A 25725-nucleotide genomic window follows, 5' to 3' on the forward strand; every position below is an offset into this window, starting at 1 on the left:
GATTGGCAGATGCAGATTCATTTAGGTAGGAGGTGCTGCATTTTCGGCATGAGTTATACACTCAGTGGTAAGATCCTGTGGAGTATTGCTGAACAAAGTGACCTTGGAGTGCAGGTTCATAATTTCTTGAAAATGGAGTCACAGGTAGATGGAATAGTGAAGTAGGTTAGAGATAATGGGAACTGCAGATGCTGGAGAATCCAAGATAACAAAGTATTATGCTGGATAAACACAGCAGGCCAAACAGCATATCAGGAGCACAAAAGCATCATCAGAGAGGGTCTAAGCCCGAAACCTCAGCTTTTGTGCTCCTGAGATGCTGTTTGGCCTGCTGTGTTCATCCAGCTTCACACTTTGTTATAGTGAAGTAGGTGTTCAGAATGCTTGCCTTCATTAGGCAGTGCATTGTGTACAGAGTTGGGAGGACATGTTGCAGCTGTACAGGACATTAGTTAAGCCACGTTTGGAATACACTTGTGGTCTTCCCTGCTATAAAAATGATGTTGTGAAACTTGAAAGGGCTCAGAAAGATTTACAAGGATGTTGCCAGGGCTGGAAGGTTTGAGCTATGGGGAGAGACGAATAGGCTGGGGCTATTTTCCCTGGAGCGTCAGAGGCTGAGGGGTGAACTTATAGAGGTTTATAATTCATGATAGTCAAGGATAGGGTAAATAGACAAGGTCTTTAACCCGGGGTGGGAGAATCTAAAACTAGAGGGCATAGGTTTAAGGTTAGAAGGGAAAGATTTAAAAGTGACCTAAGGGGCAACTTTTTCATGCAGAGGGTGGTACATGTATGTAATGAGAGGCCAGAGGAAGTGTGGAGGCTGGTACAATTACAACATGTAAAAGGCATCTGGATGTTTACATGGATAGGAAGGGTTTAGAGGGCTATGGGCCAAATGCTGGCTCCAATTTTGCTTCCAACACACCAATTTTTAAATTATGCCATAAGGTCCAGGCAACAAACAAATTTGTCTAAAAATCCCTGCTTGTCTACTTTAATAGGACCCTTTGCAGTTTACCACTTCATTGTTTTGTCTCTTTTCCTTGTCTAAAGTACAAATACACCTCACCAAAGAAAAAGATCCTACTTACCAGATATCTTTCTAGAAATGTCCGACACATATACACCTCATCAGCGACATCCCAAAGATCACAAAGTCTAATCTATCCCACAGTGTTGGCACATAGCTCATTGGTGTGCATCACCCTTCCATGCTTGTCAGGAGCAAAAAGAAATACTAAATGGGCTTATTAATTCATCTATTTTTGCATTTTTATTGTGTCTACCAAAATAGATAGCAATGAAAGAGAAAGCACATTTATTTTCTGAGTAGGCTGTGATCTATAATATGAAATCCATGTTACATGGAGTCTAAATGCAGTAAATTATCTTATTACTGACCTTTAAGTATGAAAAGCTCCATAAATAAAATAATTTCTATCAGAACAACCCTGACCTGTTATGTTCAATTCTTTGAAGCATCTTTAAGCTGTATGGCCATGTTCTGGGATAAACCAAAGTCAAAGGAAAATTGAGTTTGGGTTTAGAGACTATTGCAAACCCAGTCAATCTGTCATTATTCAGAGAAACTGATGTTGGCCAATTCACTTACTGTTTCTCTCAGTAATACCTACATTTTAATCTGGAGTTGATTGCTTGACAGTATGCTGGAAGCAGATTCTATCTGAAAAGGAAATAAATGCATGAAGAGAATGGAACCTGCGCCAGTACATGCATGATGGGTCAAACAGATTCTTTCCTTGAAATATGATTCTAAGTTTGATTATGCTACAAAATTATCAGCAGTTTCCTTTACATCCAAATTGAACGATCACAAAGTTTATGGTTCAACTCAACTGATGAAAATTTTTATTTTCCTTTGAATAAATTCAAAACATTACATTTAATATGGTCAGTAAGACAGGTTCATAGTTGTTAATACAGCAATAAATTGAGATTTTGCAATTAATCACATTTACAAGGAGTGGGTTCATGATAAGAAATAACGCTAGGTCAGACATTATTATTTGTGAAATGACTGGTCCATTGAGAAATCAATAATGAACTTGAAGTAATGCCAGTTCTTGATAAAATGGTAAGTCCAGTTACCATCTTTCATATTTTTATTCATTCACATTTATGAGCAACACACGCACATTCTTGCATGTCAATTACTTTGTGTTGTAGCACGGTCCCATTCAGACATCGCAGTGGCACTAGCAGGGGTGTTGATGCTGTTGCTGAGCAGCAAGTACATTCATTCTGCACGCCATCCTTCTGCAAGGAGTAGGCTGATTTGCTTGGACAGCGTCCCTGAAAATTAAAATGAGTTTGTAATTGGATAATGTCAGGGCAAATGCTTTCATGTTGTGAAAACCGCATTCAGTTTCATGACTTGACATGACCTGTACTTGTGATTAAATAGTGTTTTTGTCTTCTTGAGGTGAAAAATTCAACTTATGTGCGTTATTGTAGAGGACATGGAAGATGCAGGTATGGGCAATAGAACTGAGAAACAGGTTGATTCATAGATTCCCTACAGTGTGGAAACAAGTCCATACTGACCCTCTAAAAAGCATACTACCCAGACCCATCCCCCTACCCCTTTACTCTGTAAACCATTTAACCTACTCATCACTGAACACCATGGACAATTTAGCATGGCCAAGCTCTGGACTATGAGAAGAAACCAGAGCACATGGCAGAAACCCACAAAGACATAGGGAGAATGTGCAAACTCCACACAGACAGTGGCCTAAGATGGGAATTGAAACCAGGTCCCTGGTGCTGTGATGCAGCAATACTAACCACTGAGCCACCGTGCTGCTCAGGAAGGGTAAGTCAACACCGCCCGACCTGACCAGCAGGCTTCTCTCTTGTTATGAAGAGATCAGGTGTAGTATAAGCTGAGGATCACCATGCCTCATGTGCTAATGGGAACTGCAGATGCTGGAGAATCTGAGATAACAAAGTGTGGAGCTGGATAAACACAGCAGGCCAAGCAGCATCTTAGGAGCACAAAAGCTGACGTTTCAACCCTAGGCCCTTCATCAGGAAAGTCTAAGCCCAAAACGTCAGCTTTTGCGCTCCCAGGATGCTGCTTGGCCTGCTGTGTTCACCCAGCTCCACATTTCGTTACCATGTCTCATGTGATGGGAGAGAATAACTTCATCCAGTGCAGGAAATGAACCCACACTGTTGGCAGTTCTATGCATTGCAAATCAGCTGTTCAGGCTAACTGATTCAATTCTTCAGGTGAAGTGCCCACTATAACCCATGGAGTATTATTAGGTCAGAACTACATTTAGAACAGATTGTATGAATTCTACCTCAAGAACCTGCCTTAACAACATCTTAAAAATGACTCATATAGATTTCAGCAAAGTACTTAATCTATATTTACAGCAAAATATCTTAATCTAGGTGATCTCAGAAGAAATCAACATGCAATTTCATACAAATTATATTTGTTCAGTTTCCACAAACCAACCACCCTCGTGACATTGCCTAAAGTACTTATGGACAGTGTAGTGCAGTAAGCCTAGTATTTGGGAACTACAACAAAAGGAAACCTAGCCTATTGAATACAAGTTGCAATCTTCTGTGCTGCACTTGAAACCAACTCTCAGGAGTAGAAGAGCAGTTTGAATCTTTGCTTTCTTATCCACATCCTGGGAACAAAATACATCAAAAAGTTATCAAGAATTCAGGTGCAGACATCTGCAGTCCATTTTACCACTGTCATGAATTTTCCTTCATTAAGTGCATCCACGCACAAATTTCCATATTCACTCTCATCACACACAGCTTGGCCTGTCAATGCTGCATCACTAGATTACTGGTATTTTGATTCAACGCATTGCTACAATTGTGAAAGCAGGGAGAAAGATAATATATTGTGTTTTGGATCTGTATGTTTAAATTTAAGATAAACAAAGACTGTCGTGTGCCTTGTTCTGAAATCTGACAGTAAACCTAGATGATTTGCTTGGCTCAGAATGAAGAAAACCTGAATTTGTTTTATCGGAAAGAAGGTGCCCATCATTACACTTGGGACAATAGCAGCAGCCTCGCAGTTCAGAATGGGTAGGCTGTGTCAGAGACCCAGATTGGTGCTGTAGACATCAAGTTATAAACTGCTGAGTTACAAACTATCCACTTATTTCTGCAATGAAAGAAAGGTTGGATCAAAGAGATCTAATTACCATTTCAATCCATATCCAAGTCTAATGTAAATCATGTTGCCCATGGGAAGAGGGTAGAGGAAGCCACCGTTGAAATCAGTCAATAGATCATTTTTTAGACATTCATTGTAGAAAATTTTTAAAACATCAAATTTTGTTCTGTCATTCTTTCAGTAATTAATTGCAAATTCAAACTTGTCAATAATTATTGTTCTCTACAGGGATCACAATAAGATACATTTGTACCAGATCCCTGCAAAGTATAAGCAACTATTTTAAGAAATTTTCTGTGTGCCAAGATGGTCTATCTCCCTTCTAATGTCACCGATAGTTAATTGCTTTTGAAATGGAGTCACTGTTGTAATGTATAGGACATTGCCATCAGATAAAAGACTATATAGTCCCTTTTCATAACTGTGGTTGTGGGGTAAATATGTAGAAAGGGACACAGCAGTGAACTATTCTGTTTTGCATTATGAAAAAAAATGGAAACCCGTATGTCCATCTGTAAAAGTAACAAATGCTCTTACATCTCACCTAAAATGTTGCCCGACAGCTAGTCAGAGCAATTTGCCTCACTGCTTTGGATTTCTGGCATGTGTTTGCCAGTGTGAAGTGAGTAGGAAGGTAAAGTCTTTCAAATAATTTAATCAAGCATTCAATAGATCCAACTTTATCATCTCATTGACCTTGTGCAGCGCCCCCTTGTGGCAAACCGAGTAATGCTGCAAACGTCACACTGGAATTGGATCTTGTCATCTTTACGGACCTGAATAATCATCTAGTGAAATATGCAGCACAGTCACAAGTCTGCTGAGAATAGCATGCTTGAGACTTTTCATTAAACTAAAGTCATAATACAAGGTTAAGCAGTGCTTATGATATGATTTTCAGGGACTTTTAAGAATCCAGGCCTCGATGCTGTGAAATAAGCCTTTCTACTGTGACTTTCACATACACATGTTCTGAATTGTATTAGTGGGACTGAAATAACTGCAGTATCTTTTACCCACCAAAGCTTTAATTCAAGTTAATTTCAGTAACTTGCAGGGAGTGGTGTTCCCATATATCTGCTGCTTTTGTCCTTCTAGCGCAGCTGTTTGGCTGCATGCTAATATTTATGAATTAAAGATCACCCCTGAAGTAAGAAAACAGTTGTGTATATTTAAATTACTGAAAATATTCACATACAGCACTAACATATGTAAATAAATACATTGTTTCCAGGATCTGTTTGAATGGAGCTCTGATACTTGGGTTGCCAAAATTCCAGTGTGACCCAGGAATTATCTGCTTGTATTGTTGTGATCAATCTTAGAGAAGATTCATGGGATCCATATCCCATAATACATGGGGCCCTCGGCAAATTTGCCCCTAAAACACCAAGGGCAATTCCATCACCATTGGAGCAAAGTTGCTTAGTTGCAAAGGGGATAAGGGAATGGGGAGGCTGAAAGGAAGCGTGTAGAGGGAAGTTGCAAGAGAGACAAGCTGAAAGAGGGTGGAGGAAGCTGGGAAAATTGCAAGTCAGAAAGGTAGAAGCCAAAAGGTTGGAGAGAGCGAAGCAGCATTGGCCGTAGACGAGAGGTCTGCTACTAAAGAAGGGGAGACAGGGAGGCTGCAAATTTACCAAACAGTCTTAATGCTATCAATATTGGAATATTCAGTCAGCTAGGACGTGGGAGATCACTGAGCTTACTGAGTTCCTTTAAAATTATTGTGGAATCACACCATGTCTTCAGGAGACACTGTAGGGGGAGAAATTGCAGTGAATGCTTTTATAATGATCACCATGCCAATTGTTAAGTTTTAATCTGAGATTGAGATCTGAGATATTTAAAAATGGGAGTAACAGCCTGGCTGTATTTGTTTTAAATTCATTTATGGAATGTGGGCTTCACTGGCAGGGTCAGCATGTATTGCCCATCCCTAACCAGCCTTGAGAGGGTGGTGATGAGCTGCTTTCTTAAAATACTGCAGCTTACCTGTTGCAGGTGTAACAATCGTGTTATTAGATGTAAATTCCAGGAATTGGACCCAGTGACATTGAAGAAATGGTGATCTACTTCCAAACCAGGATGATAAATGGCTTGGAGGGGAACTTGCAGGGGGTGGTGTTCCCATATATCTGCTGCTTTTGTCCTTCTAGATGGAAGTGGTCATGGGTTTGGAGGGTACTGTCTAAGGAACTTCTGCAGAGCGTCTTGCAGATTGAACACACTGCCGGAACTGCACATTGGTGATGGGGGGAGTGAATTTTTATGGCTTTGGTGCTAATCAAATGGCTTCATTGTCCTGGATGGTGCCTGGCTTCTTGATTGCTGGAGCTGCAATCATCCAGGCATGTGGAGGGTATTCGTTCACAATCGTGGCATATGCCTTATAGATGGGGCATGGGTGCCCTACAGAGAAGAACAGATGATCATTCACTCCGCACTTCTGATTGTTGCCAATGCTTCACCCTACCCTTAACATTGATATGCTGTGCTCCCCATCATTGAGGATGGGAATACTTGTGGAGACTTTCCTCCAATGAGTTTTTTATTTACAACTGAATGAGACAGGGCTGTGGAGGGACGTTGGATGCCTTCAAGGCAGAGATCGACAAATTCTTGATCTCAGAAGGAATCAAGGGCTACGGGGAGAGTGCAGGGAAGTGGTGTTGAAATGCCCATCAGCCATGATTTAAATGGCGGAGTGGACGTGATGGGCCGAATGGCCTTACTTCCACTCCTATGTCTTATGGTCTTATGGTCTTAAATGTCCATTAGTTATGGAATTGCTTAACCTGTCTCTTACTTGCTACTTATGCCATTTGGCAAGCAATTTATATTATGTTGTAGCAGCGCCAGGTTGGCATCTCATTTCTGGGTATGCATGCTGCTGCTCCTGGCATGCCCTCCACTCTCTCCATTGTACTTGGATTGACCCATGACTTGATGGTAATGACAGAGTGGGGGATACAGCAGGCCATGCTAAAGCACAATTCTGCTGCTTCTGATGGCTTATGGCACCTCACGGATACCCAGTCTTGAGCTGCTAGATCAGTTTGGGAACAATCACGTTTAGCATAAGATATTGAGATAACAAAGTGTAGAGCTGGATGAACACAGCAGGCCAAGCAGTATCAGAGGAGCAGGAAAGCTTGATGTTTCGGGCTTAGACCCTTCTGAAGAAGGGTCTAGGCCTGAAATGTCAGCCTTTCTGTTCATCTGATGCTGCTTGGCCTGCTGTGTTCATCCAGCTCTACACTTTGCTTTCTCAGATTCTCCAGCATTTGCAGTTTCTACTATCTCTAGCACAAGGTATTCTCAGTTGTTGTGTTTTTCAGCTACTCTTGATGACAGATATTAAAGTCGCCTGCCTATAGTACATGCTGAGCCCGTAACACCCTCATGACTCCCTCCTGCCTTGTGGCTTTAAGTTTAATGGAAACTGAAAATTATTCAGGAGACTGACAAATTCTTCTAATTGTTTTAACTGTTCTAGTTCTTCTTTATGAATCCAAATTCTGTGCATGTCAACATAAGTGGAAAAGGTATTGTTACTACTTGCAAGAATGTGCAGTGTGTGTGCAGGAATGAATGCTTAAAAGCCAAAAAGTAGTCCCTGAAAATCAAAAAGTAGTTCCTTGAGAAAATATCAAGCAGAGTCTTCGAAAAATGCATTTGGATCCTGCTCCATTATTGAAATTTATTTTTCCCATTCTTTGGAATGCTTTCATTTATTTGTTATTAAATGATTGGAGATGTTGGGAAAGCCATTGGAGTTGGTGAGATATCTGTAGGCAAGAGATCATGTAATAAAACTATAGGGTCTGCTTTCAGATTGCCAATCGCAGTTGATGCACACAATACTGGCTTGCAATTCTCTGACATTATCTTCTATCATGGATTTCTTCTGGGAGCTTGGGACGGATATAATTACTCTGTCATTCTAAAAACTATAATTCAAATGCAGATTCGATCTATAAGGTCCTGATCCCTAGTCCAAACCATAATGGTCAATGCAATGTCTCAACAGGTTAAGCAAAGCACAGCCACAGTGGATTAATGTTATGATAGGTCTTACTGTCTGGGTTGACATTACTGATGCTGATGTGTAAGAATTCCAAATCAGTAATCATGATTGGACAGCCATAATGACAAGTAAGACCTCCTTTGGTCAGGAGTGACATCCTGAATATCAATTCATTTTTTTCATTTGATGATGATTATAAAACCATTTATAATATATAGGTCATCTTCACAGTTGAGACTCTCATATTCAATAAATTTATGCTCAAAATGATAGAGTTCATTGAAGCAAAGACAAACCACATAAAGGATTAACAAAAACAATTGATTGGCTTGGGATGGAATTTGCAAAAGAAGTTGTTCACCTAGTCCTACAATTGTGAGAAAACTGAAAAGACTGGACACTAATGACATAAGAATATAGCACTAGGACTAACGGAACCTGTACGGGAAAATGCACATCTTTCAATTACATGTAATCATGGAAAATGATCAGAAAATGTTCACTCATTAGAAGCTATTTACTGAAGGAGGCATAACTGTTCAATTTATAACCAGAAAAGGTCAGTTATTACTAAAATGCTCGGCTTATTTATGATGTTGAACATACAGTTGTTTTAAATATGCTAAGAAAATTATTGCAGGGAAGCGAAAAATACTTCTGTATGCATGATACCAGATGCATTGTATACACTTTTATGCACTGCAGCTCACATATTGTGCGCACTTTATTTTATGCACGTTGTATGTAATTTGCCATAATACATGCTGCTTGCACTTTCATGCAACACGTAGCTGTGTACAGTGATCTTCTTTGGGGAATGTGATATGGAATAACAGTGTACCACAATTGGAATGATTTAGAAATTTGTAGATACAAAGAGACTGGGCATAAACATGAACATGAATTAATTTAAAAAGTCGAGAAAGTTGATAAGATGGTTGAGAAAGCATATAGATTATCTTTAGGCACAATAGAGCTTTGGAATATAAAAGCTAATGGAATGCGCGATAACTTTATAAAGCATTGGCTAGGCCTGGAATATTGTAGACATTTCAGGATATCTGGAAAGATGTAAAGACACTGGTAAAGGTATGGAGGAGGATTATCAGGTGAGTGAGTAACTTTAGTTACGAGGAAAACTTGGAAAACCAATACTTGGTTAACATAAAAGAAAAGACCTTATAAAAGCAGAATGTGAAGAGTGTCTAACATTAGTTAAGCACCCTCGCCACCCACCCCAGCATCTGATCTTCTACTGGGAAGTGCAAAGATGGAACATAGAAGGAAATAATTAATAAGAACACTCATAAATGATCTTGGATTGTAATTAGTACCTCACAGTAATGCATGTTAACTTCTCCTTCAATTACACAGTCATCAATCCTAATGTGTTTAATTATTCCTGTTATCTTTTTGCACTGCTGTGACTTGTACTTGCCTGAAAGTTAAAAAAAAAGCTCATGTTATAGTATATATTACATAGATAACATCATATAATAGTTTATTTATGTGGTGTGAAATTTGAGGAATCCTGCTATATCAATGGAAAACATCACTTAGCAGTACTGCAGTCTGCCCTTATGGGAAGTAATTGACCATGAATCAAGTATATGTTGCAGGGCCATAATTACACTTCATATCGTCCAATTGGGAGACAGTTGCTGCTGAAGGAAAGACTGGAGTTGCCCATAGGGATTATGCAAATTTCCCAATGCAGCTGACTCCACGAGCACTTCCTAAGAAATTGAAACCTGGATTTTGCAGCGCTGCAAAATAATCCTTGTCTCAAATGGTCCTGAGTTGCTTACTTGAATGGATGGCTGAGAAACATTGGACAAATTAAAAACTGCTCCACCTCTTAGTTAGCTATAAAACTGAGCTGCCTGATCACATCCATGATGCTACCCCATGGGCACTCAAATACACACTCTCAGCCTCCACAAACCCCTCACCGCACCTCCTAACCTGACAAACGACAAAAGGCCTGGAACCTCCTGGATGGCACCCCACCCAGACTCCTGCCACAGACCAGACAACACCCTGACCACCCCCCTCCTCAGCCTATCATGGAACCAAATCACAAGTGCCCACTGCAATAATGACGAGGAAGAATGGAGTACTCTCAAAACGTTGCCCCAGTGAATCACAGAACCAGGCTCTAGAGGTAGAACAACACAAATATTTTAAACTCATCTCAGGCAAGCATGTTTTCATTATGGAAAGGCAACCAATCCACTTGGGATTGAATCAGCTGGTCTATAAGGCTTTTGGCAGCATCAACAAAGCCTCTCAAGCATACTCAGACCAGCTTTTGGTTGATAAGAGTTTGAAAGGGACCTAATCTAAAATGCTTATGTAGAAAACTCGTGTAAGTCAGGAACACTCCTAGACACTTCCACTCAATACTGGAGGGTGGAGGATTTGCCCGCTGTCCATCACAGTGTGCACTGGGCAAAATGCCAGCAGAATTAATTCTGTCCCAAAGCCTCTACCAGTTAACCTGCACATGAAATTACATTGGTAGTCCTCTTGTTATGCCCAATCTCACTCTCTAGTTTGCTGTCCCACACTCTTCAATGAGATAACTTGATAATAAAAGCATTTATTGACCCTGCTTCAACAATAGTTTGGAGAAGATAATTTTATATTCTCTGGCACCGCCTCCATAAATTCTAATCTCCTCTTCAATTTACTTTATGATTATCTTTACTCCCATTGTTCCCAATGTGTGCTTTGAAGCAACATCTATCCAGCACCACTCGCTTTAATAGAGTTCTTCATAATGTTGAAAACAACAATAAGATCATCCTTGTACTCCCTCTATTTCAGGGTGTAAAGCTCTAACTTTATAATTCTCTTGTCATTACATTAATCATTCATTATGTCATATTAACCATTCATTACTTAGTCCACACACAAACTACATTGGCATTTTACTGCTGGCCTGCACTGACTGCTACATATTTTTAACAACTTTAAGTAACAGGGCAGCATGATGCATTGTGCAGTTACTCACAGGAGAAGCAACAGGAACTATCCACACGGACAATTTCACCCTGCATATCAAGAGAAGGGGGAAATAAGTGAATTAAGGTTCATGTTAAGACTTTAAAAGAGTTTTGCTCTTTTACAACTTCCAAAACGTGGTCAGGTTAACTTCATTTTGAGGGTGTTCCCACTGCTGTTCATTTGCAATATATTCAAAAATTCTCTCTGCACACAAAAACAGTAAACTGATATCATTAGGCACTGCACCCTACTTACGCTAATTGTAGATGACTTCTAACTGAAAATTTAAGGCTGAAAGATCCTGACATTAGAATTCACTGCTGGAAGATACTGAGGCTGAAAAACCTTCCGGCCAATATCCCTGTATATAGACTGGCATCGGCCTCTTGCTGATTTCACTGGCATTTATACGGGTCCCTGGAAGATCACCTTCACTGGAGGGAATCATTGGGCAAATAGTGGGTGATGTTGGGTGCCTGACTATCCAATGAGATTGGCAGTCCATGGGGATAATGTTCCTACTTGGACAGGGTGCTTAGCGCAATCATCCTGCAAGTCAAACATCCAAAACCAACGTGCCCCACACCCCCTAACCCTACCCACCCACCCCACAGGCACACACAGACACACAAACACACAGCCATAGTGGGAAAGGGGTGTGTGTGCCTGCATGTGCATGTATAAGTGTTTCTGAAGAAATGTTCCGGGGTCCAGTCTAAACTGCAAGGCTAGAGCCTATAGGTGGCACCAAGGAACAGGCATTTCAGCTAAGTATCCACAACATTGATATTGGAAGGATTCTCAACACCTACCTGCCTGGAAGGAGTGGGAATAAATTCTTTAATCAGCCCTGCAAGCACACTCAATGTAGACCTCAGCTGTTACATTCATCTCCTAAGCTATTTCCTGGTCCTTGTAACTGTTGTATAGAGTAATGGTTCTGAAAGGATTAGTGTTGCAAACTGTCTTAAGTTCCAGCCAATCAGATGATTTCATACAGTCTTCAGTGAAGAGGTAAGCATTAAGCTCCTGATCCCTATGGGGTCAGCATCTCATCCCTGACTCTTAAAGCCTCAGTCTAACAAACTAATGAAACTTGTAACTGTTGCTATCAAGAAATAAGCCACATCTTGTCATGAAGATTTGTTATTCACAATCACTTGTGGTATTTCAACTATGAGCAGTTACTGGCTGGTTCCACAGCATTTACAACAGCGTCAGCCCTCCTGCCAGGTAGTGTGGAGAGGGATGGGATGCTATGAATGTCATTCGTGCTTCCTAAGTCATCAACTGTAAACACTTCAGAGCAGATGCTGCACTCAGACTACCATATCGCCTTGGACACATTTCAGAAGTTTAACAATTTCATTTCAGTCAAAAGGAAGAAAAATATTTGTTTTGCTGGAGAGCCAATTCAATAAATATTGGAGCATTATAGCTAATGCCTGGAAACTTTTCTTCACACAAAGTGCTGACAAAGTAGAATCAACTTTCAGATAGGGTACTTCAGGTTAAATCCTTAGAGTCAAGGAATAAAAAGAGACTGTGGTTTTGTTCCTGGTGACTGATCATGATGGCAAAAGTGACCTTCTTCATTTATGCTTAGCTGGTGATCTTGTGAGCTACTAACAACACCACTGTGAAATAATTTTCAGCCTGAAAGATTGCTGTTCAATTTCACAGAAGTCTATCATTTAAAGTCAACGAGCACATTGACTCTTACCCCTCCAGCTTTACATTCTTCTTTGTCAAATGGAGTACACTGGACTGTTCGCTTCTCTGTGGAAATCTCTCCATTTTCATTTACTTTACATCTGAATGAGTCACAGTCATCTTGAATACTTTCATCTGCCTGTTAAAACAAAACATTCTTTTTACGTACATGCTTATTTCAAACCTACTATTAAAACTGCTAAGACTTCATTTTTGAAATAATCTTATTGAACATAAAACATTGGTTAGGCCACAGCTAGAGTATTGGGGCAGTTCTGGAAGCCACATTATTGAAGGGATGTGATTTCACAGGGGGTGGGAGTTGCAGAGGAGACTCACCAGAGTGTTACTACAGCTGGAGAGTTTTAGTTGTGAAGGGAGATTGGATAAACTCGGTTGCTTTCCTTGGAGCAGAGGAGAATGAGTGGGACATGCTTGAAATGTATAAAATTATGAAGGGGAGTGGACAGCATAGATGGGAAGAAAATGTTTCCTTTTACTGAGGGACCCATGATCAAATGCATAGGTTTAAGGTAAGGGGCAGAAAGGATGAGAGAAAAATATTTCAACAAGAGGGTGGTAGGAATCTGAAACTCATTGTCTGATGTGGTAGAGGCAGGATCCCTCATAACATTTAAGAACTTTTTAGATATACACTTCTGATGCCTAGACATACAAGGCTAGGGGCTAAGTTCTGGAGAATGGGGTTAGAATAATTAGGTGATTGTTTTGACCAGCACATACTTGATGGGCCAAAGGGCCTTTTTGCGCTATAAATCTCTATGAGTCTAATCAGTGAATGTTAATGCATTTTGTCCTCCTGTTTTCAACAACCTAAAGTCATTCTGGCAGAAAGATGGCAGAACAGAAAAAAAAAGGAGAGAAACTGAGGAAGAGTAAAGTGAAATTTTATAATTAGATAGCCTTTCAAGATGTCGCAAAGTGTTGACAAGTAAGTATTTTATGAAATATAGTCATAGTAGTTACTGAGGAAATGTAGCAACCAAAGCACAACACAAACCCACAACGAGCAATGAGATACATGATCAGAAAGTTTAGATTTAGTGACATTGGTTATGCAATAAGTACTAGCCAGGACATCAGATGAATATCCCACTCCTTAAATCGTATCACAGGATTCTTTTACATCCACATGAGAAGTGATCCAAGAGGGATGTTAACCTATGAGTGAAAAATTGGATTAACATTATGTCTGAAAGACAGTATCTCAGCCAGGCCATTATTCCCCAGGTATTGCACTTAATTATGAACTTGGATATGGGCTCAAATCTCCATCATTAGGCTTAAACTCACAATCTTCTGATTCTTCCTCAAATGCGCTATTAAAGAGCCAAAAAAACAGTGCTTGGGACTGAGTAAAGAGATGGCTGTATTCAGTATCTAAATAATTTCAACAGGTCCTGACCTTTAACATGACCACCGTCCCATTTGCCAGATGGATAATGCACCTTGTGGCCTGGCATATTCCACAACAAGAACCTTTTTCCTTCTTCATTGTGTATCCCTGCAACAAACAGCAAAGCAGGCTCTGAACAAATATCTCAGACAATTCTTTATTGGCAATGCCACTGTTTAACTCTGGCCATGTAGCATGTCCTATTTATCAATATTACTCAATGAAAGCAGTGGCATTTTTACATTACTTATCATGTTTAATATTATTCCTTCTGATTATTTTTATTCACACGTGGCTCACGGACATCGCAGACTGGGCCAGCATTTATTGCCCATCCCTATTTTGCCCTTGAGAAGGTGGTGGAGAGCCGCCTTCTTGAACCACTGCAGTCTGTGTGCTATACATAGACCCACAATGTTGTTAGGGAAGGAATTCCAGGATTTTGTCCCGGTTTAGATGAATCAACATGAAAGTAAAGTGAAGGGACAAATCTTTTAAAATAATGAAGTGCTGACATGAAAATGGAAAAGCACTTAATTTTTAAGGCAACATAGTCACTATATTTTTCTCTGTTCAAAAGTAACAAGTGAAATGTCCAAATTTCAGTGCTTATTAGGATATGTTAAACAGTTGGAGAGTTTTCAAAACTATCCTTGCTGAAAGTATGATTGTGTTGGTGTGAATCAAATTAAAACTGCTAATCATAAAACATCCATGCTAATGATCTTTTAACAATTCACCATTTTAATCAAGAAATAAACATAATTTGAGGTGAGAATTGAGCACTTTTTTTTCTGAATTCCCCATACATACTCCTTTTGCTCAATGCGCTGGGCATGGAGCGTTGTTACAATATGAATTCCTATAAACTTTTCTTTGTATTAACTCAGTTATATCAGCTCAGCTTCTGATATTATGATGTCCTCATCATGTTGTCATGAGTGAACTTGAAAGGAATTAAGTAAAACCTGTGAGAAAGATTTGTCAGGAGTTCTGCCATGTAACTATGGTGAAGAATTTAAACATTTTTCAGACTTTTGGAATTTGTTTCAGTGAAATCTAATCTTCTATAAAATTATGCAAACCTATTTGAAGTCACTCTTTCAACGAGGGCAAAGCTTCAGTTTTCTTTTAACACAACGGTTTGTCTCTCATTCAACTCGCTGTGCCTCAAGATCTAACTTAAAGAACATATGATTGTAGAGGACTGTATCAAACAGACCAGTTGCTTTTAATTTGTTTTCAAGAGGTTATCTATTAATAGATATCATACCCAAAGTGACAATTGAGCTTTTTTACTTCCTTATTGATAATGATCTAGCCAATTGTGAAAGTTAGAAAATTAATAAATATCCCAACAAGTGGGAATTAAGCTTGAAGGAAAATATTCACTCTATGGAGCAGCTTCTTCTTCAAAAGAAGGTGTTTTGCAAAATCAGGATTCATTAAACCATACTCAAGGATCAGCTGCATTCTCCTTGATACACAATTTAAATGTTTGTGCCATTAATTTGGATATTGCATTTTTTTTAAAATCAGCTGTCACAGAGATGTGAAAGTGAATGAAACAGACATCTATGTTCCTTGCATTGAGGAGGAAGGCTGACTTATCAATATCTGGCCCTCTTTTAAACAACCTAACACTTTGAACCATCATCAATTGTGTCAACTCTGCCCAGAAGGTGAATCCACCTTATAAATACACAAAATCATGTTTAGGTATGTACTCAGCAGATAGATTGATTCTATTTTCAGCCATACCATGCTTTGCCTGCATCAATAGTGAGACTTACTTTTCTCACCATAAATGCATGTTTAAATCTCCTTATAAGTGGCCATAATGGGTTAAGCAAGCAATATGGGCTGTGTTGTGAACATGTTCAGTAATTTAAGACCGGCCCACTCTTTGCAGTAAAAACAGATGACATTTCAGATGGCAATCACTCACACCCAAGTCAGGGTTTCACATCAACAGCCGATATCTTTGGAGTAATTTTGAGTGTGGGTTTTCCGCATCCTCACAACCATGGGTCTAGGCCACGCACACATGTGTCTGCAGTTGAGTACTATCATAACAATGAAAACTAACTGAAGAGGCATCTTACATCAGGACAATTTCTGCAACGTTTGGTGACACACTGAAGTGAGTGTGTATTTGTCAATCTATCTGCTTCTTTTGAGCAACGGCAGTCAGTGCAGTCATCTATCTTCAAAGTGTCTCCGGCCTAAGGAGAAATAAAACAGGAGTTAATTCACTTCCAATATTCAGTGAGTATCCCATAAACTATTGCGATGTAGGTGCACATTTCCCTGGCAGTTTAAGGCACATCACTGATTTTGTTTCCAATTCTAATTACTTAACAAATAGTTTTGTAAGTCAGCTGCAGGTTTCCACAATCTTTATAGTTGGTCTATTGTTGGTAACACCTTTTGTAACCAATTTGGCTGCTCAACGGTTGGGAGCCTGAATAGAAACTTACAGTAAAACATTGTAAAATGCCCAAGGAAAGTGGAACATGGTACGGATTTACCAGGTGGAAAATTATTTTTAAACTTGCAGTGATAAAATCAGAATAGTTAATTATTCGATATGAATGTTTCCCTGCCTTTCTAACCATAAATAATGTGCTGACTCAAAGTCGCTGTCAGCAGAAAAACTGATCAAAGACAAACCATCAATGATCACAATGTAAAATGAACACTCCTGGAGATTCCAAGGACACAGTTAACTTCTGATTATGATTGCTAATGGCAAAAAACTTTAATATTGTGGGGATTTTTGTTATTTTCTGAACACCTTGATTAAGTCAATTACTGCTACTTTAAATACTCCAAAGTATCTGTGATACTTAAGATAAGGAATGGGAAACTAGAAATTAATTGGATGATATTAGTAGATCTTTCTTTTCACTCAGAAAAAAACCCTTTGTTAATCAAGCAGATAGGTCAATGCCATTACAGCCAAAAGAGGATTTGTACTCTCATATTTCCAAGCAACACTATAAATGATGAAAGCTGTGGCAGATGTGAATGAAACATGTTCCCACAATAAAGAGAGAGAATTTGAAAAAAATAAACATTCCTATGTACTTCAAAAGATTCCAGACAATGGTGAATGCCCCAGTATATTCGGCTCTATTTGGGTTCGGAATGATTGCTTTATCCGTAGCTCCCACGAGATGGAGCTAGCAGCAATCAGGGAGTTACTCCAGAAAATTCACCTCTTTCGTATCCTGTCTTGTTAAGGTGTGGGTGGAATTTTTGACATTAATATGGTATCTACTGCACACTTTTCTGGTGCAATCTGTTCAGGATGTCATTTTCATGAGCGCATTATTGTGCACATGGGTAGCGTCCATTAAAACAGACAGACTGTGACATTAATTAATTTATATACCTGTTTTGATGCCAGTGTTATCAATTTGGAGCTCAGCATTGCAACTAATGCTGATCCTGCAGGACATGTTCAACAAAACAGAACAAAAAGTGCTTTTTAAATAGATTATCAACTTCTTCCATGTTATTGATTCCTGGCTGCTGCTGCAATTAGTGTTTTCCTGAGTTGTTTAAGATAATTGAAGTTTTATTTTAAACTGCTTGTCCATGGGATGTGGGAGTCCCTTGTTAAGCCACCATTTATTACTCATTTCTAATTGAGTGGATGGTGATAAGCCATTGTCTTAAACCACAGCAGACATTGGTGAGTAGGTATGTTCACAGTGCCATAGGATAGCTGAAGGACTATGTACCGAGATCAAGGATACCGCACAAACCACTTGCTGCCAGATATGAGTGACCTACTATCAGAACTCAGATCAGTCGTTAAGCCCATAAATACTGATTAACATAATTCATTAGAACATAAAGTCATCATCCTAAACTTCAATTCTGTTTCTCTCGTCAGAGATTATATCCAACTTGCAGATATTTTCTATATGTACAAATCTTGTATAAATTCCTCAGAGAAAAGGCTTATGGGGAAGGCAGTTTTGTTCTTTATGCTTTCTCTTTTTAAACTGATTTTACCATGGTCAGCGCTCCTTTCCAGTTTGCTCTCTTGTTCTTTCTGCAAACATGTCACCCTACTAAATGTTCTCCTTGCCATCTTTGCTGCTTTAAAATTCATTTACAGAATTTTCTATTTAAACTATCCTATTTTCAGTACGTCAAACCTGTCGACTTTTTAAAAAAATCTTCTTCCTTTACTCCTACAATGCTTTTAAAACCCAGGCATGATACCCAGATGTGATCCCAACAAATTTCTACTTCCGGAACTAAGCTTTCTTCTCCTAGACCGCTAGATGGCGCTCTGCACTACAGTGCGACCTCTAATAAAGTACTCGTTTCATAACATACTACTGTCAAATGTAATAAACCTTTCAAACCATCCATCATCTTACCCCAACGCTGGTTCCATTCAGGACGCAAACGTTTCCTGCAACTACAAAATATATGTTGATTAATATTATTTGTGCTATTAAAGGCTAAAATAAAATCTGAATGTCCCATTATGTTTATACACTTCTGTAAGTTATTAAGCATGATTTGGTGTTTGTTGTCCAATTCAAACATTAAAAACCTCCGTGAAACTAACAAATATTCACACAACCTGTTTCTATTTAGAACTTCATGCCTCTTGTGATTGTTCTTTTTTCTAAAATACTGATGTAGGAACACAGGACTTAGGATCAGAAATAGGCCAATTGGATCTTCAAACTGCTTCATCATTTGATAAGGTCATGTCTGATTGGATTTTGGTCTCAGCTCCACTCCACTTTTGAATTTCAGTTGTGTCTGTCCACAGTCCATCTTTGATTTGATTTGATTTGATTTATTATTGTCTCATGTACCTAGATACAATGGAAAGTTTTGTTTTGTGCGCAGTACTGGCAGATCATGCCATGCAAAGTGCATTAGGGTGATAGAACAGCGCGAGGAATATAATGTTACAGCCGCAGAGAAGGGGCACAAATAGCGAGGTCAACATTAAATTGAAATTTGAGAGGTCCATTCAGAAGTCTAATATCAGCAGAGAAGAAGCTGTTCTTGAATCTGTTAGTGGGTGTGTGTTTAAGTGTTTGTATCTCCTATTCAACAGAAGAGGTTGGAAGAGATCATCTATCTCAGCATTAAGTATCATATCACAAGCACAGGTCGCAAACCCAAGGGCAGAATTTCCAACTGGTGGAAGTAGTGATGCAGTGGTATGAATGAGAGCTTCATGGAGGTTCAGTTCATTTAACAGAGTAACTCGCTAATTGTCTTGCCAGAATACAATGTCCAGTTAGCCCATCATAACAGGATTGAATGTGCTAACCCTCAAATAAGTGAGCACTTACAGGTGACAGCTATATTTTTCATTGCCTCATTATAATTCACGAAACAGGCACTTATTGACAATTGGGCGTGAATGAAGGAGACAAACGGCATGTTTACTTGTACAGGAGCTGGCTGTCATTTTTGCCCATTCAAATCCAGGCACAGCTATTGGAAGTGATTTGAGAGTAACCAGCTTCACAGCCTTCACAATACTTCACGGTATTGCTATGTCCTGGACTCTGGATAACATTGACAATTGGCATGCTTTGTCACTGGCTGGGAAGGTAGCCAAAAAAAACACTTGTGACTTCAGTTCCTTCCATTGTTACCTCCTCAGAGACCAGAAACACAAGTCAAACTGCAGCTGAAACAAAACCAGTTAGAGATGAGCAAAAATAATGGGAACTGCAGATTGCTGGAGAATTTGAGATAACAAATTGTGGAGCTGGATAAACACAGCAGGCCAAGCAGCATCTCAGGAGCACAAAAGCTGACATTTCATGCCTAGACCCTTCATCAGAAATGGGAGAGGGGAAGGGGGTTCTGAAATAAATAAGGAGAGGGGGGAGGTGGATCGAAGATGGATAGAGGAGAAGATAGGTAGAGAGGAGACAGACAAGTTAGAGGGGCGGGGACGGAGCCAGTAGAGGTGAGTGAAGGAGGGGAGGTAGGGAGGGGATAGGTCAGTCTGGAGAGGACGGACAGGTGAAGGGGGCGGGATGAGGTTAGTAGGTTGGAAATAGAGGTGTGGCTTGAGGTGGGAGGAGGGGACAGGTGAGAGGGAGAACAGGTTAGGGAGGCGGGGCCTCTGAAATATATAGGGAGAGAGGGGGATGCGGATCGAAGATGGAGAGCAGTTTACCCATCAATCATCATCATTGCCCCTTTCCCTGTGGGGAAGACAAAAAATAATACAGAACTTTCTCCAAAGTCTAAGGCACGGATGGAAGCCAAATGGCTCAAGGCCACTAAATGTAATGACATGGTCTTTGTGAATCACAGGGGTTTATGTCATCATGAGCAATGACCAGCCAAAATGGGTCAAGCCCACTCGCAGGCAGGGATTGCTTATCTTCCAGACATCTTCTGTACGTAAGCTAGTTGAAGGAGGACCACATATTCTTCATATCATTTGTGGGAAACTGAAAACTGACCTTACCGATCATTAACCTATAACGTGTCAGCATCAACCGTTAATATAGATGCTGCATCCTCGGGTGATCCTTGATAAAGTAGCATAGTTAACTTCTTCAAAAGATTCTTGCAGCTTTCGTAATAACCAAAAGACATCTAATATAAAGGAGTTAGCACTAAGACTTATTCTTCATAACATTTGTGATTATGTAGAAAAGGTACTTGGTGTGACAACCATTCTGTTGCACATCAGGGCCCAAATTGAAGCCTGGAATTCTTAACTGGCCGTGGTTCAAAGAGGTGCAGCTTGTGATTTCCAATGATTTATTTTAATTGGCAGGAAAAATATAAATTGTGCTTTCATTACTTCTTGCAATAAGCATCTTGGACTGTTATACCATGTTAAAGGTGCTGTACAAATAGAAATTGCTGTTGTTATGGCTCACACTGGGAATGAAGCAACACACTGTATCATGTGTTTTTAAGAAGGCTGAGCATGCTTAAAATTCCAAGAAAGGATAATGAGCTTCTCTTTGTAAAAACTTACCACATTGGCACATTGGACAACAATTTATGACTCTGTTACACTTCAGCTCATAGCCAAGAGGGCATGTGGGTACATCAATGTGGGTACATGACTTGTTTTTTTCATGCACAATTACTTCCCCGTTGAGCTCTAAGCATTCCAGTGTGATACATGGATTGTCTGGGGATGGCCATTGTTCACCAGCCTACAAAATAACAACAATTAATTACACTTCAGCAACACATGATTCCAGCTGAAAGCAGATTTGTCTCTGAAGGTTAAGGTTTGAATTTTCACACTTGACCTTCCCATCCATTATCAATAATCAATTTGATCGTGTCATAATTGGCTAATTAATTTTGTTTCTGTTTTTTATTTTTCTCATGTATTTGGTCATTTGATCATTGTATGTGAAAAGTGGAACTTGGCTCAATTAATTAGAACTATCACACACAGGAGTAGAAGTAAGCCATTCAGCCCATTGAAATTCATCCACCATTCAGTGAGATCATGGCTAACCTGATAATCCTCAACTCCGCTTTCTTGACCTTTCCCCATAAACCTAGATTTCCTTACTGATTAAAAATCTGTCAACCTCAGCCTTGGATATGCTAAACAGTCTCAACAGCCCTCTGCAGCAATGAATTCCGCAGATTCACTACCTGTTGACAGAAGAAATTCCTAACTGGGAGATGTGAGATTATGCTCTGTGGTCCTAGAATCTCCCACAAGAGTGAGCAACTGCTCCACATCTACTCTGTAAAGTTCACTAAGCCCCTTACATGTTTCAATGACATCACCTCTGATTCTTGTAAACTCTAATGTGTACAGGCCCAACCTCCCCACATAAGACAATCCCTCTCTAAACGTCAGCCTTCCTGCTCCTCTGATGCTGCTTGGCTGCTGTGTTCATCCAGCTCTACACCTTGCACTCTCTAATCGGGATCAGTCGAGTGAACTTTCTCTGGACTGCCTCCAATGCCAGTATTTTTTTCCATAGATAAAGAGACCAAAACTGTTCACAGTATTTTCCAGGTGTGGTCTAACTAGTGTGTTATATCGTTTTAGAAAGATTTCTCTTTTTTTTATTCCATCCCATTTTGAAATAAAAGGCAACATTCCATTTGCTTTCACTATTACCCGCTGAAATTGGATGCTAGGTTCCTGTGATTTATGTACAAGGACTCCCAAGCTTCTTTGTACTGCAACTTTCTTCAGTCTTTCTACATTCAAATAATATTCAGCTCCTCGAAGCTCCTTGCTAAAGTGCATAACATCACATTTTCCCACATTACATGCCCCCCACACCATTTATCTTTCCATTTGTTTTTGAGTCATCTACAAACTTGTCTATAGTACGTCACTTCCCCCAGACAAGTTATTAATATATATTGTAAAAACCTGCAGCATTCATCCCTGTGGAACTCCCCTAGTTACAGTTTGTGATTCTGAAAATACCTCCTTTATCCCTACTCTCTGTCTTCTATTAGTTAGCCAATCCTGTTTCCATGCTCATATACTACTTCAGCACCCTGGGCTCTTGTCTTATTAAGTAGTCTAATATCTGATACTTTACCACAGACCTTCTGGAAATTGAAATATATTATTTTCACTTTTTTTTTATCTATCCTACTTGTAACCTCAAAGAATTCTAATAAATTTGTCTGACATAATTTCCCCTGAATGAAGGTATGCTGACTCAGATTGATTAATTATATATTTCTAAATGCTCTGCTATTACATATTTAAATTATTAAAATTTAGGATTAAAACATTTTAACAACAGATGTTAAGGTAATTAGCCTATTGTTAACTGTTATGTGCTTCGCTATGTTTTTGAAGAAGGGTGTTAATTGGCAGTTGTACAATCCTCTGGCACTTTTCCAGAATTTGAGGATTCTTGAAAGTTTACTATCATTGCATCCACTAACTTTGTAGCTATTTCCCTTAATATCCTAGCATATACCCTAACAGGCTCAAGTGACCTATTCGCTGTTAATTGCATTAGCTTCACCAGCAACTTTTCCTCTAGCTATAGTTACTTTATAAATTTGCTCTTCCAGTTTTCCTCTTAATTATTTAGAATCTTTACAAAGATATTAATGTCATTTACCCTGAAGCCTGATGTAAAGTCATTATTTTATTTCTCTCCCATTATTATTTCTCAGCCTCATTCTCAAAGATGTTTACATTCACTCTGGATTCTCTCTTCCTTTATAGTTTTAAATATGGTCTTGCTGACAATCTGGCTACTGTTTAGTGGTTTACCCTCAAAGTTTACTTCCTCTTTCTTTGTTGTTTTTTAGTCACCTTTTGTTCATTTTTATAATGTCCCCAGTCCTCTGGCTTTCCACAAATATTCACCACAGAATATTGCCTTTTCTTTCAAATTAATGCTATCCTTAACTTTCCTGGTGAACTACAGTTAGTTTAATATCTTCCTAGAAAAGTTCTTCCTGACGGGGATGCGTCTTTCCTTTGTGGCAGTTTCCATTTTCTTAAATATCTGGCTTTGTTCCTTACCTGGATTTTCTCGTAAATTCTTTTCTGATCACTCCAGCTAGCTGTGCCCTCATTCCTTTATAATTACCCTATTTACATTTAACACAGTAGTTTCCGGCTCATGTTCCTCTGTTCTCAAGTTGAATATAAATTCTACTATGGTATGCTCTCGTTTTTCCAGGAAATCTTTCACCCTGAGTTCATTTGTTAAATCTGCCTCATAACAGATCACCAGATTCAAAATAACCTGATCACTGGTTAGATCTACAGCATATTGTTCTCAGAAACTGCTTTTAATACATTCTATGAATTCTTCCTTGTGGCCACCTCTATCAATCTGACTACGCCAATTGAAGATTAAAGTGTCCCATGATGGTTTCTTTTATTTACCATTATTATCTCCTGAGTTATTCTCTGTCCAACTGTGTTGCTATTGTTAGAAGAGCTGTAGAGCACTCCCATCAGTGCCTTCTTCATGTTGTTATTTCATATCTATATCTATATGGATTCGACAGACTTATTTCATCCAATGCTAACAAAGCTACCCCAACCCTAATTAGTAGTGTTCTGACCTTTGAGTCAGATGTTGTAAAGAAGTTCCAAATCAATGATTTAAAGTGAGTTAATGTAGATTAATGCTGCAATGTTGTTGAATGTTCATTGGAGTGAAGTCTTAAGCCATTTAATCATTGATCAAATTGAAAATTTGTTAGAAGCGACACTAAAAGTTCAGTTCTCTATGTTGCATTAAAACAACTCAAGTAGCATTGTTATTGTCAACTTCCAAATCAACTGCATCTATGTACATCATCTCATTCGCATTTAAATTGGACTTAGTTTCAGTCAGAATTACATAATGATCCAGATTGCATGGTTACACTAAGTAAGGTATTCAATGCTTGCTAATATTACATTAAAATTGGTGGAAACAGAGAGTTCAATACAAACATTTAGAAATCTCTGTCAGTGATATCCTTCTCCTCCATACACTTAGCTGTTGCAGCCTTTAGAGATGGAATCAGTTTTGGATCACTTGCTTGTATTGCCAACATTTCCCCTTTTCTTTATTTCAGTTTTTAAGGATTAAATTCTCCTAAACATAACCCAATTAACTTCCCATGGAAAAAAAAATGATATGGTTGCAAAGTACCATGGTTTCTTCAGCTGAAAAGATTGTAGCTACTCACTTGATAGACAATTTTTTGTGGATTTGCATCACCTCTGCTGAAAACATCTACTTCACAGACCGTACGCTTGCATTTTCCACAGCACGATCCTTCCATATCTCTGTAGGTCTGCCCCTTTAGAAAGAAAGGAGACTTTTAGTGGTAAAATTCCAAGCTTTGAATCTGATTTGTGATAAGCAGTGGAAACACAATTGTTTTGGCTCAAATACATTACTGTATTTCCGTCTGTGTGTCAACCTACACGTTCATTACAAAACTAAATACTGCTGTTAGCTTTTGCCTTGTGGTAAGTTGAGTACAAGGAGTAACTAAAATCAGGATAGTTTGTTTTATTCATTCATGGTGTGTAAGATTTATAGGAAGGTGCAATATTTGATGCCCATCCCCCGTTGCCTTTGAGTACGGTGATGCAGGTTCTCCTGCAATGCAATTACAAAAAGCATTTTGACACAGTAAGTGAAGGAACAGCAATAATGAATTTGGTCAGGGTGATGTGTGGCTTGGAGGGGAACTGACAGGTCATGGCTTTCCCATGTATTTACCAAAGCTAGTCCTCCAAGTGAAAACTGCAGTGGGTTTGGAAGGTGTTAGAAAAGGAGTCTTGGGAATTTGCTGCAGTGCTTCTTGTATGTGGTGCGATACTGCTACCACTGTGCACCAGTGGTGAAGGGCGTTTAGATAATGATGGATGATGTAAATTATGTGAGC

General features: G+C 39.2%; 1 protein-coding gene across 2 annotated transcripts in view; it reads right to left on the reverse strand.

The window, feature by feature from the left end:
- Positions 1-1845: 1845 nt before the first annotated feature.
- Positions 1846-25725, reverse strand: part of vwf (von Willebrand factor) — a 104335-nt gene continuing 80455 nt past the window's right edge. For both annotated transcript variants that reach the window (XM_059654662.1, XM_059654663.1), the window contains exons 44-52: positions 25018-25131; positions 21350-21533; positions 18750-18790; positions 16455-16574; positions 14359-14457; positions 12943-13071; positions 11227-11266; positions 9545-9648; positions 1846-2319 (exon numbers count right to left, since the gene is read on the reverse strand). In XM_059654662.1, coding sequence (XP_059510645.1) covers positions 2134-2319; positions 9545-9648; positions 11227-11266; positions 12943-13071; positions 14359-14457; positions 16455-16574; positions 18750-18790; positions 21350-21533; positions 25018-25131 — 1017 coding nt within the window. In that variant the 3' untranslated portion in view covers positions 1846-2133. The remainder of the gene's footprint in view (positions 2320-9544; positions 9649-11226; positions 11267-12942; positions 13072-14358; positions 14458-16454; positions 16575-18749; positions 18791-21349; positions 21534-25017; positions 25132-25725) is intronic.

This window comes from Stegostoma tigrinum, chromosome 25, assembly GCF_030684315.1.
Source record: "Stegostoma tigrinum isolate sSteTig4 chromosome 25, sSteTig4.hap1, whole genome shotgun sequence".
In the NCBI taxonomy this organism is placed as follows: domain Eukaryota; kingdom Metazoa; phylum Chordata; class Chondrichthyes; order Orectolobiformes; family Stegostomatidae; genus Stegostoma; species Stegostoma tigrinum.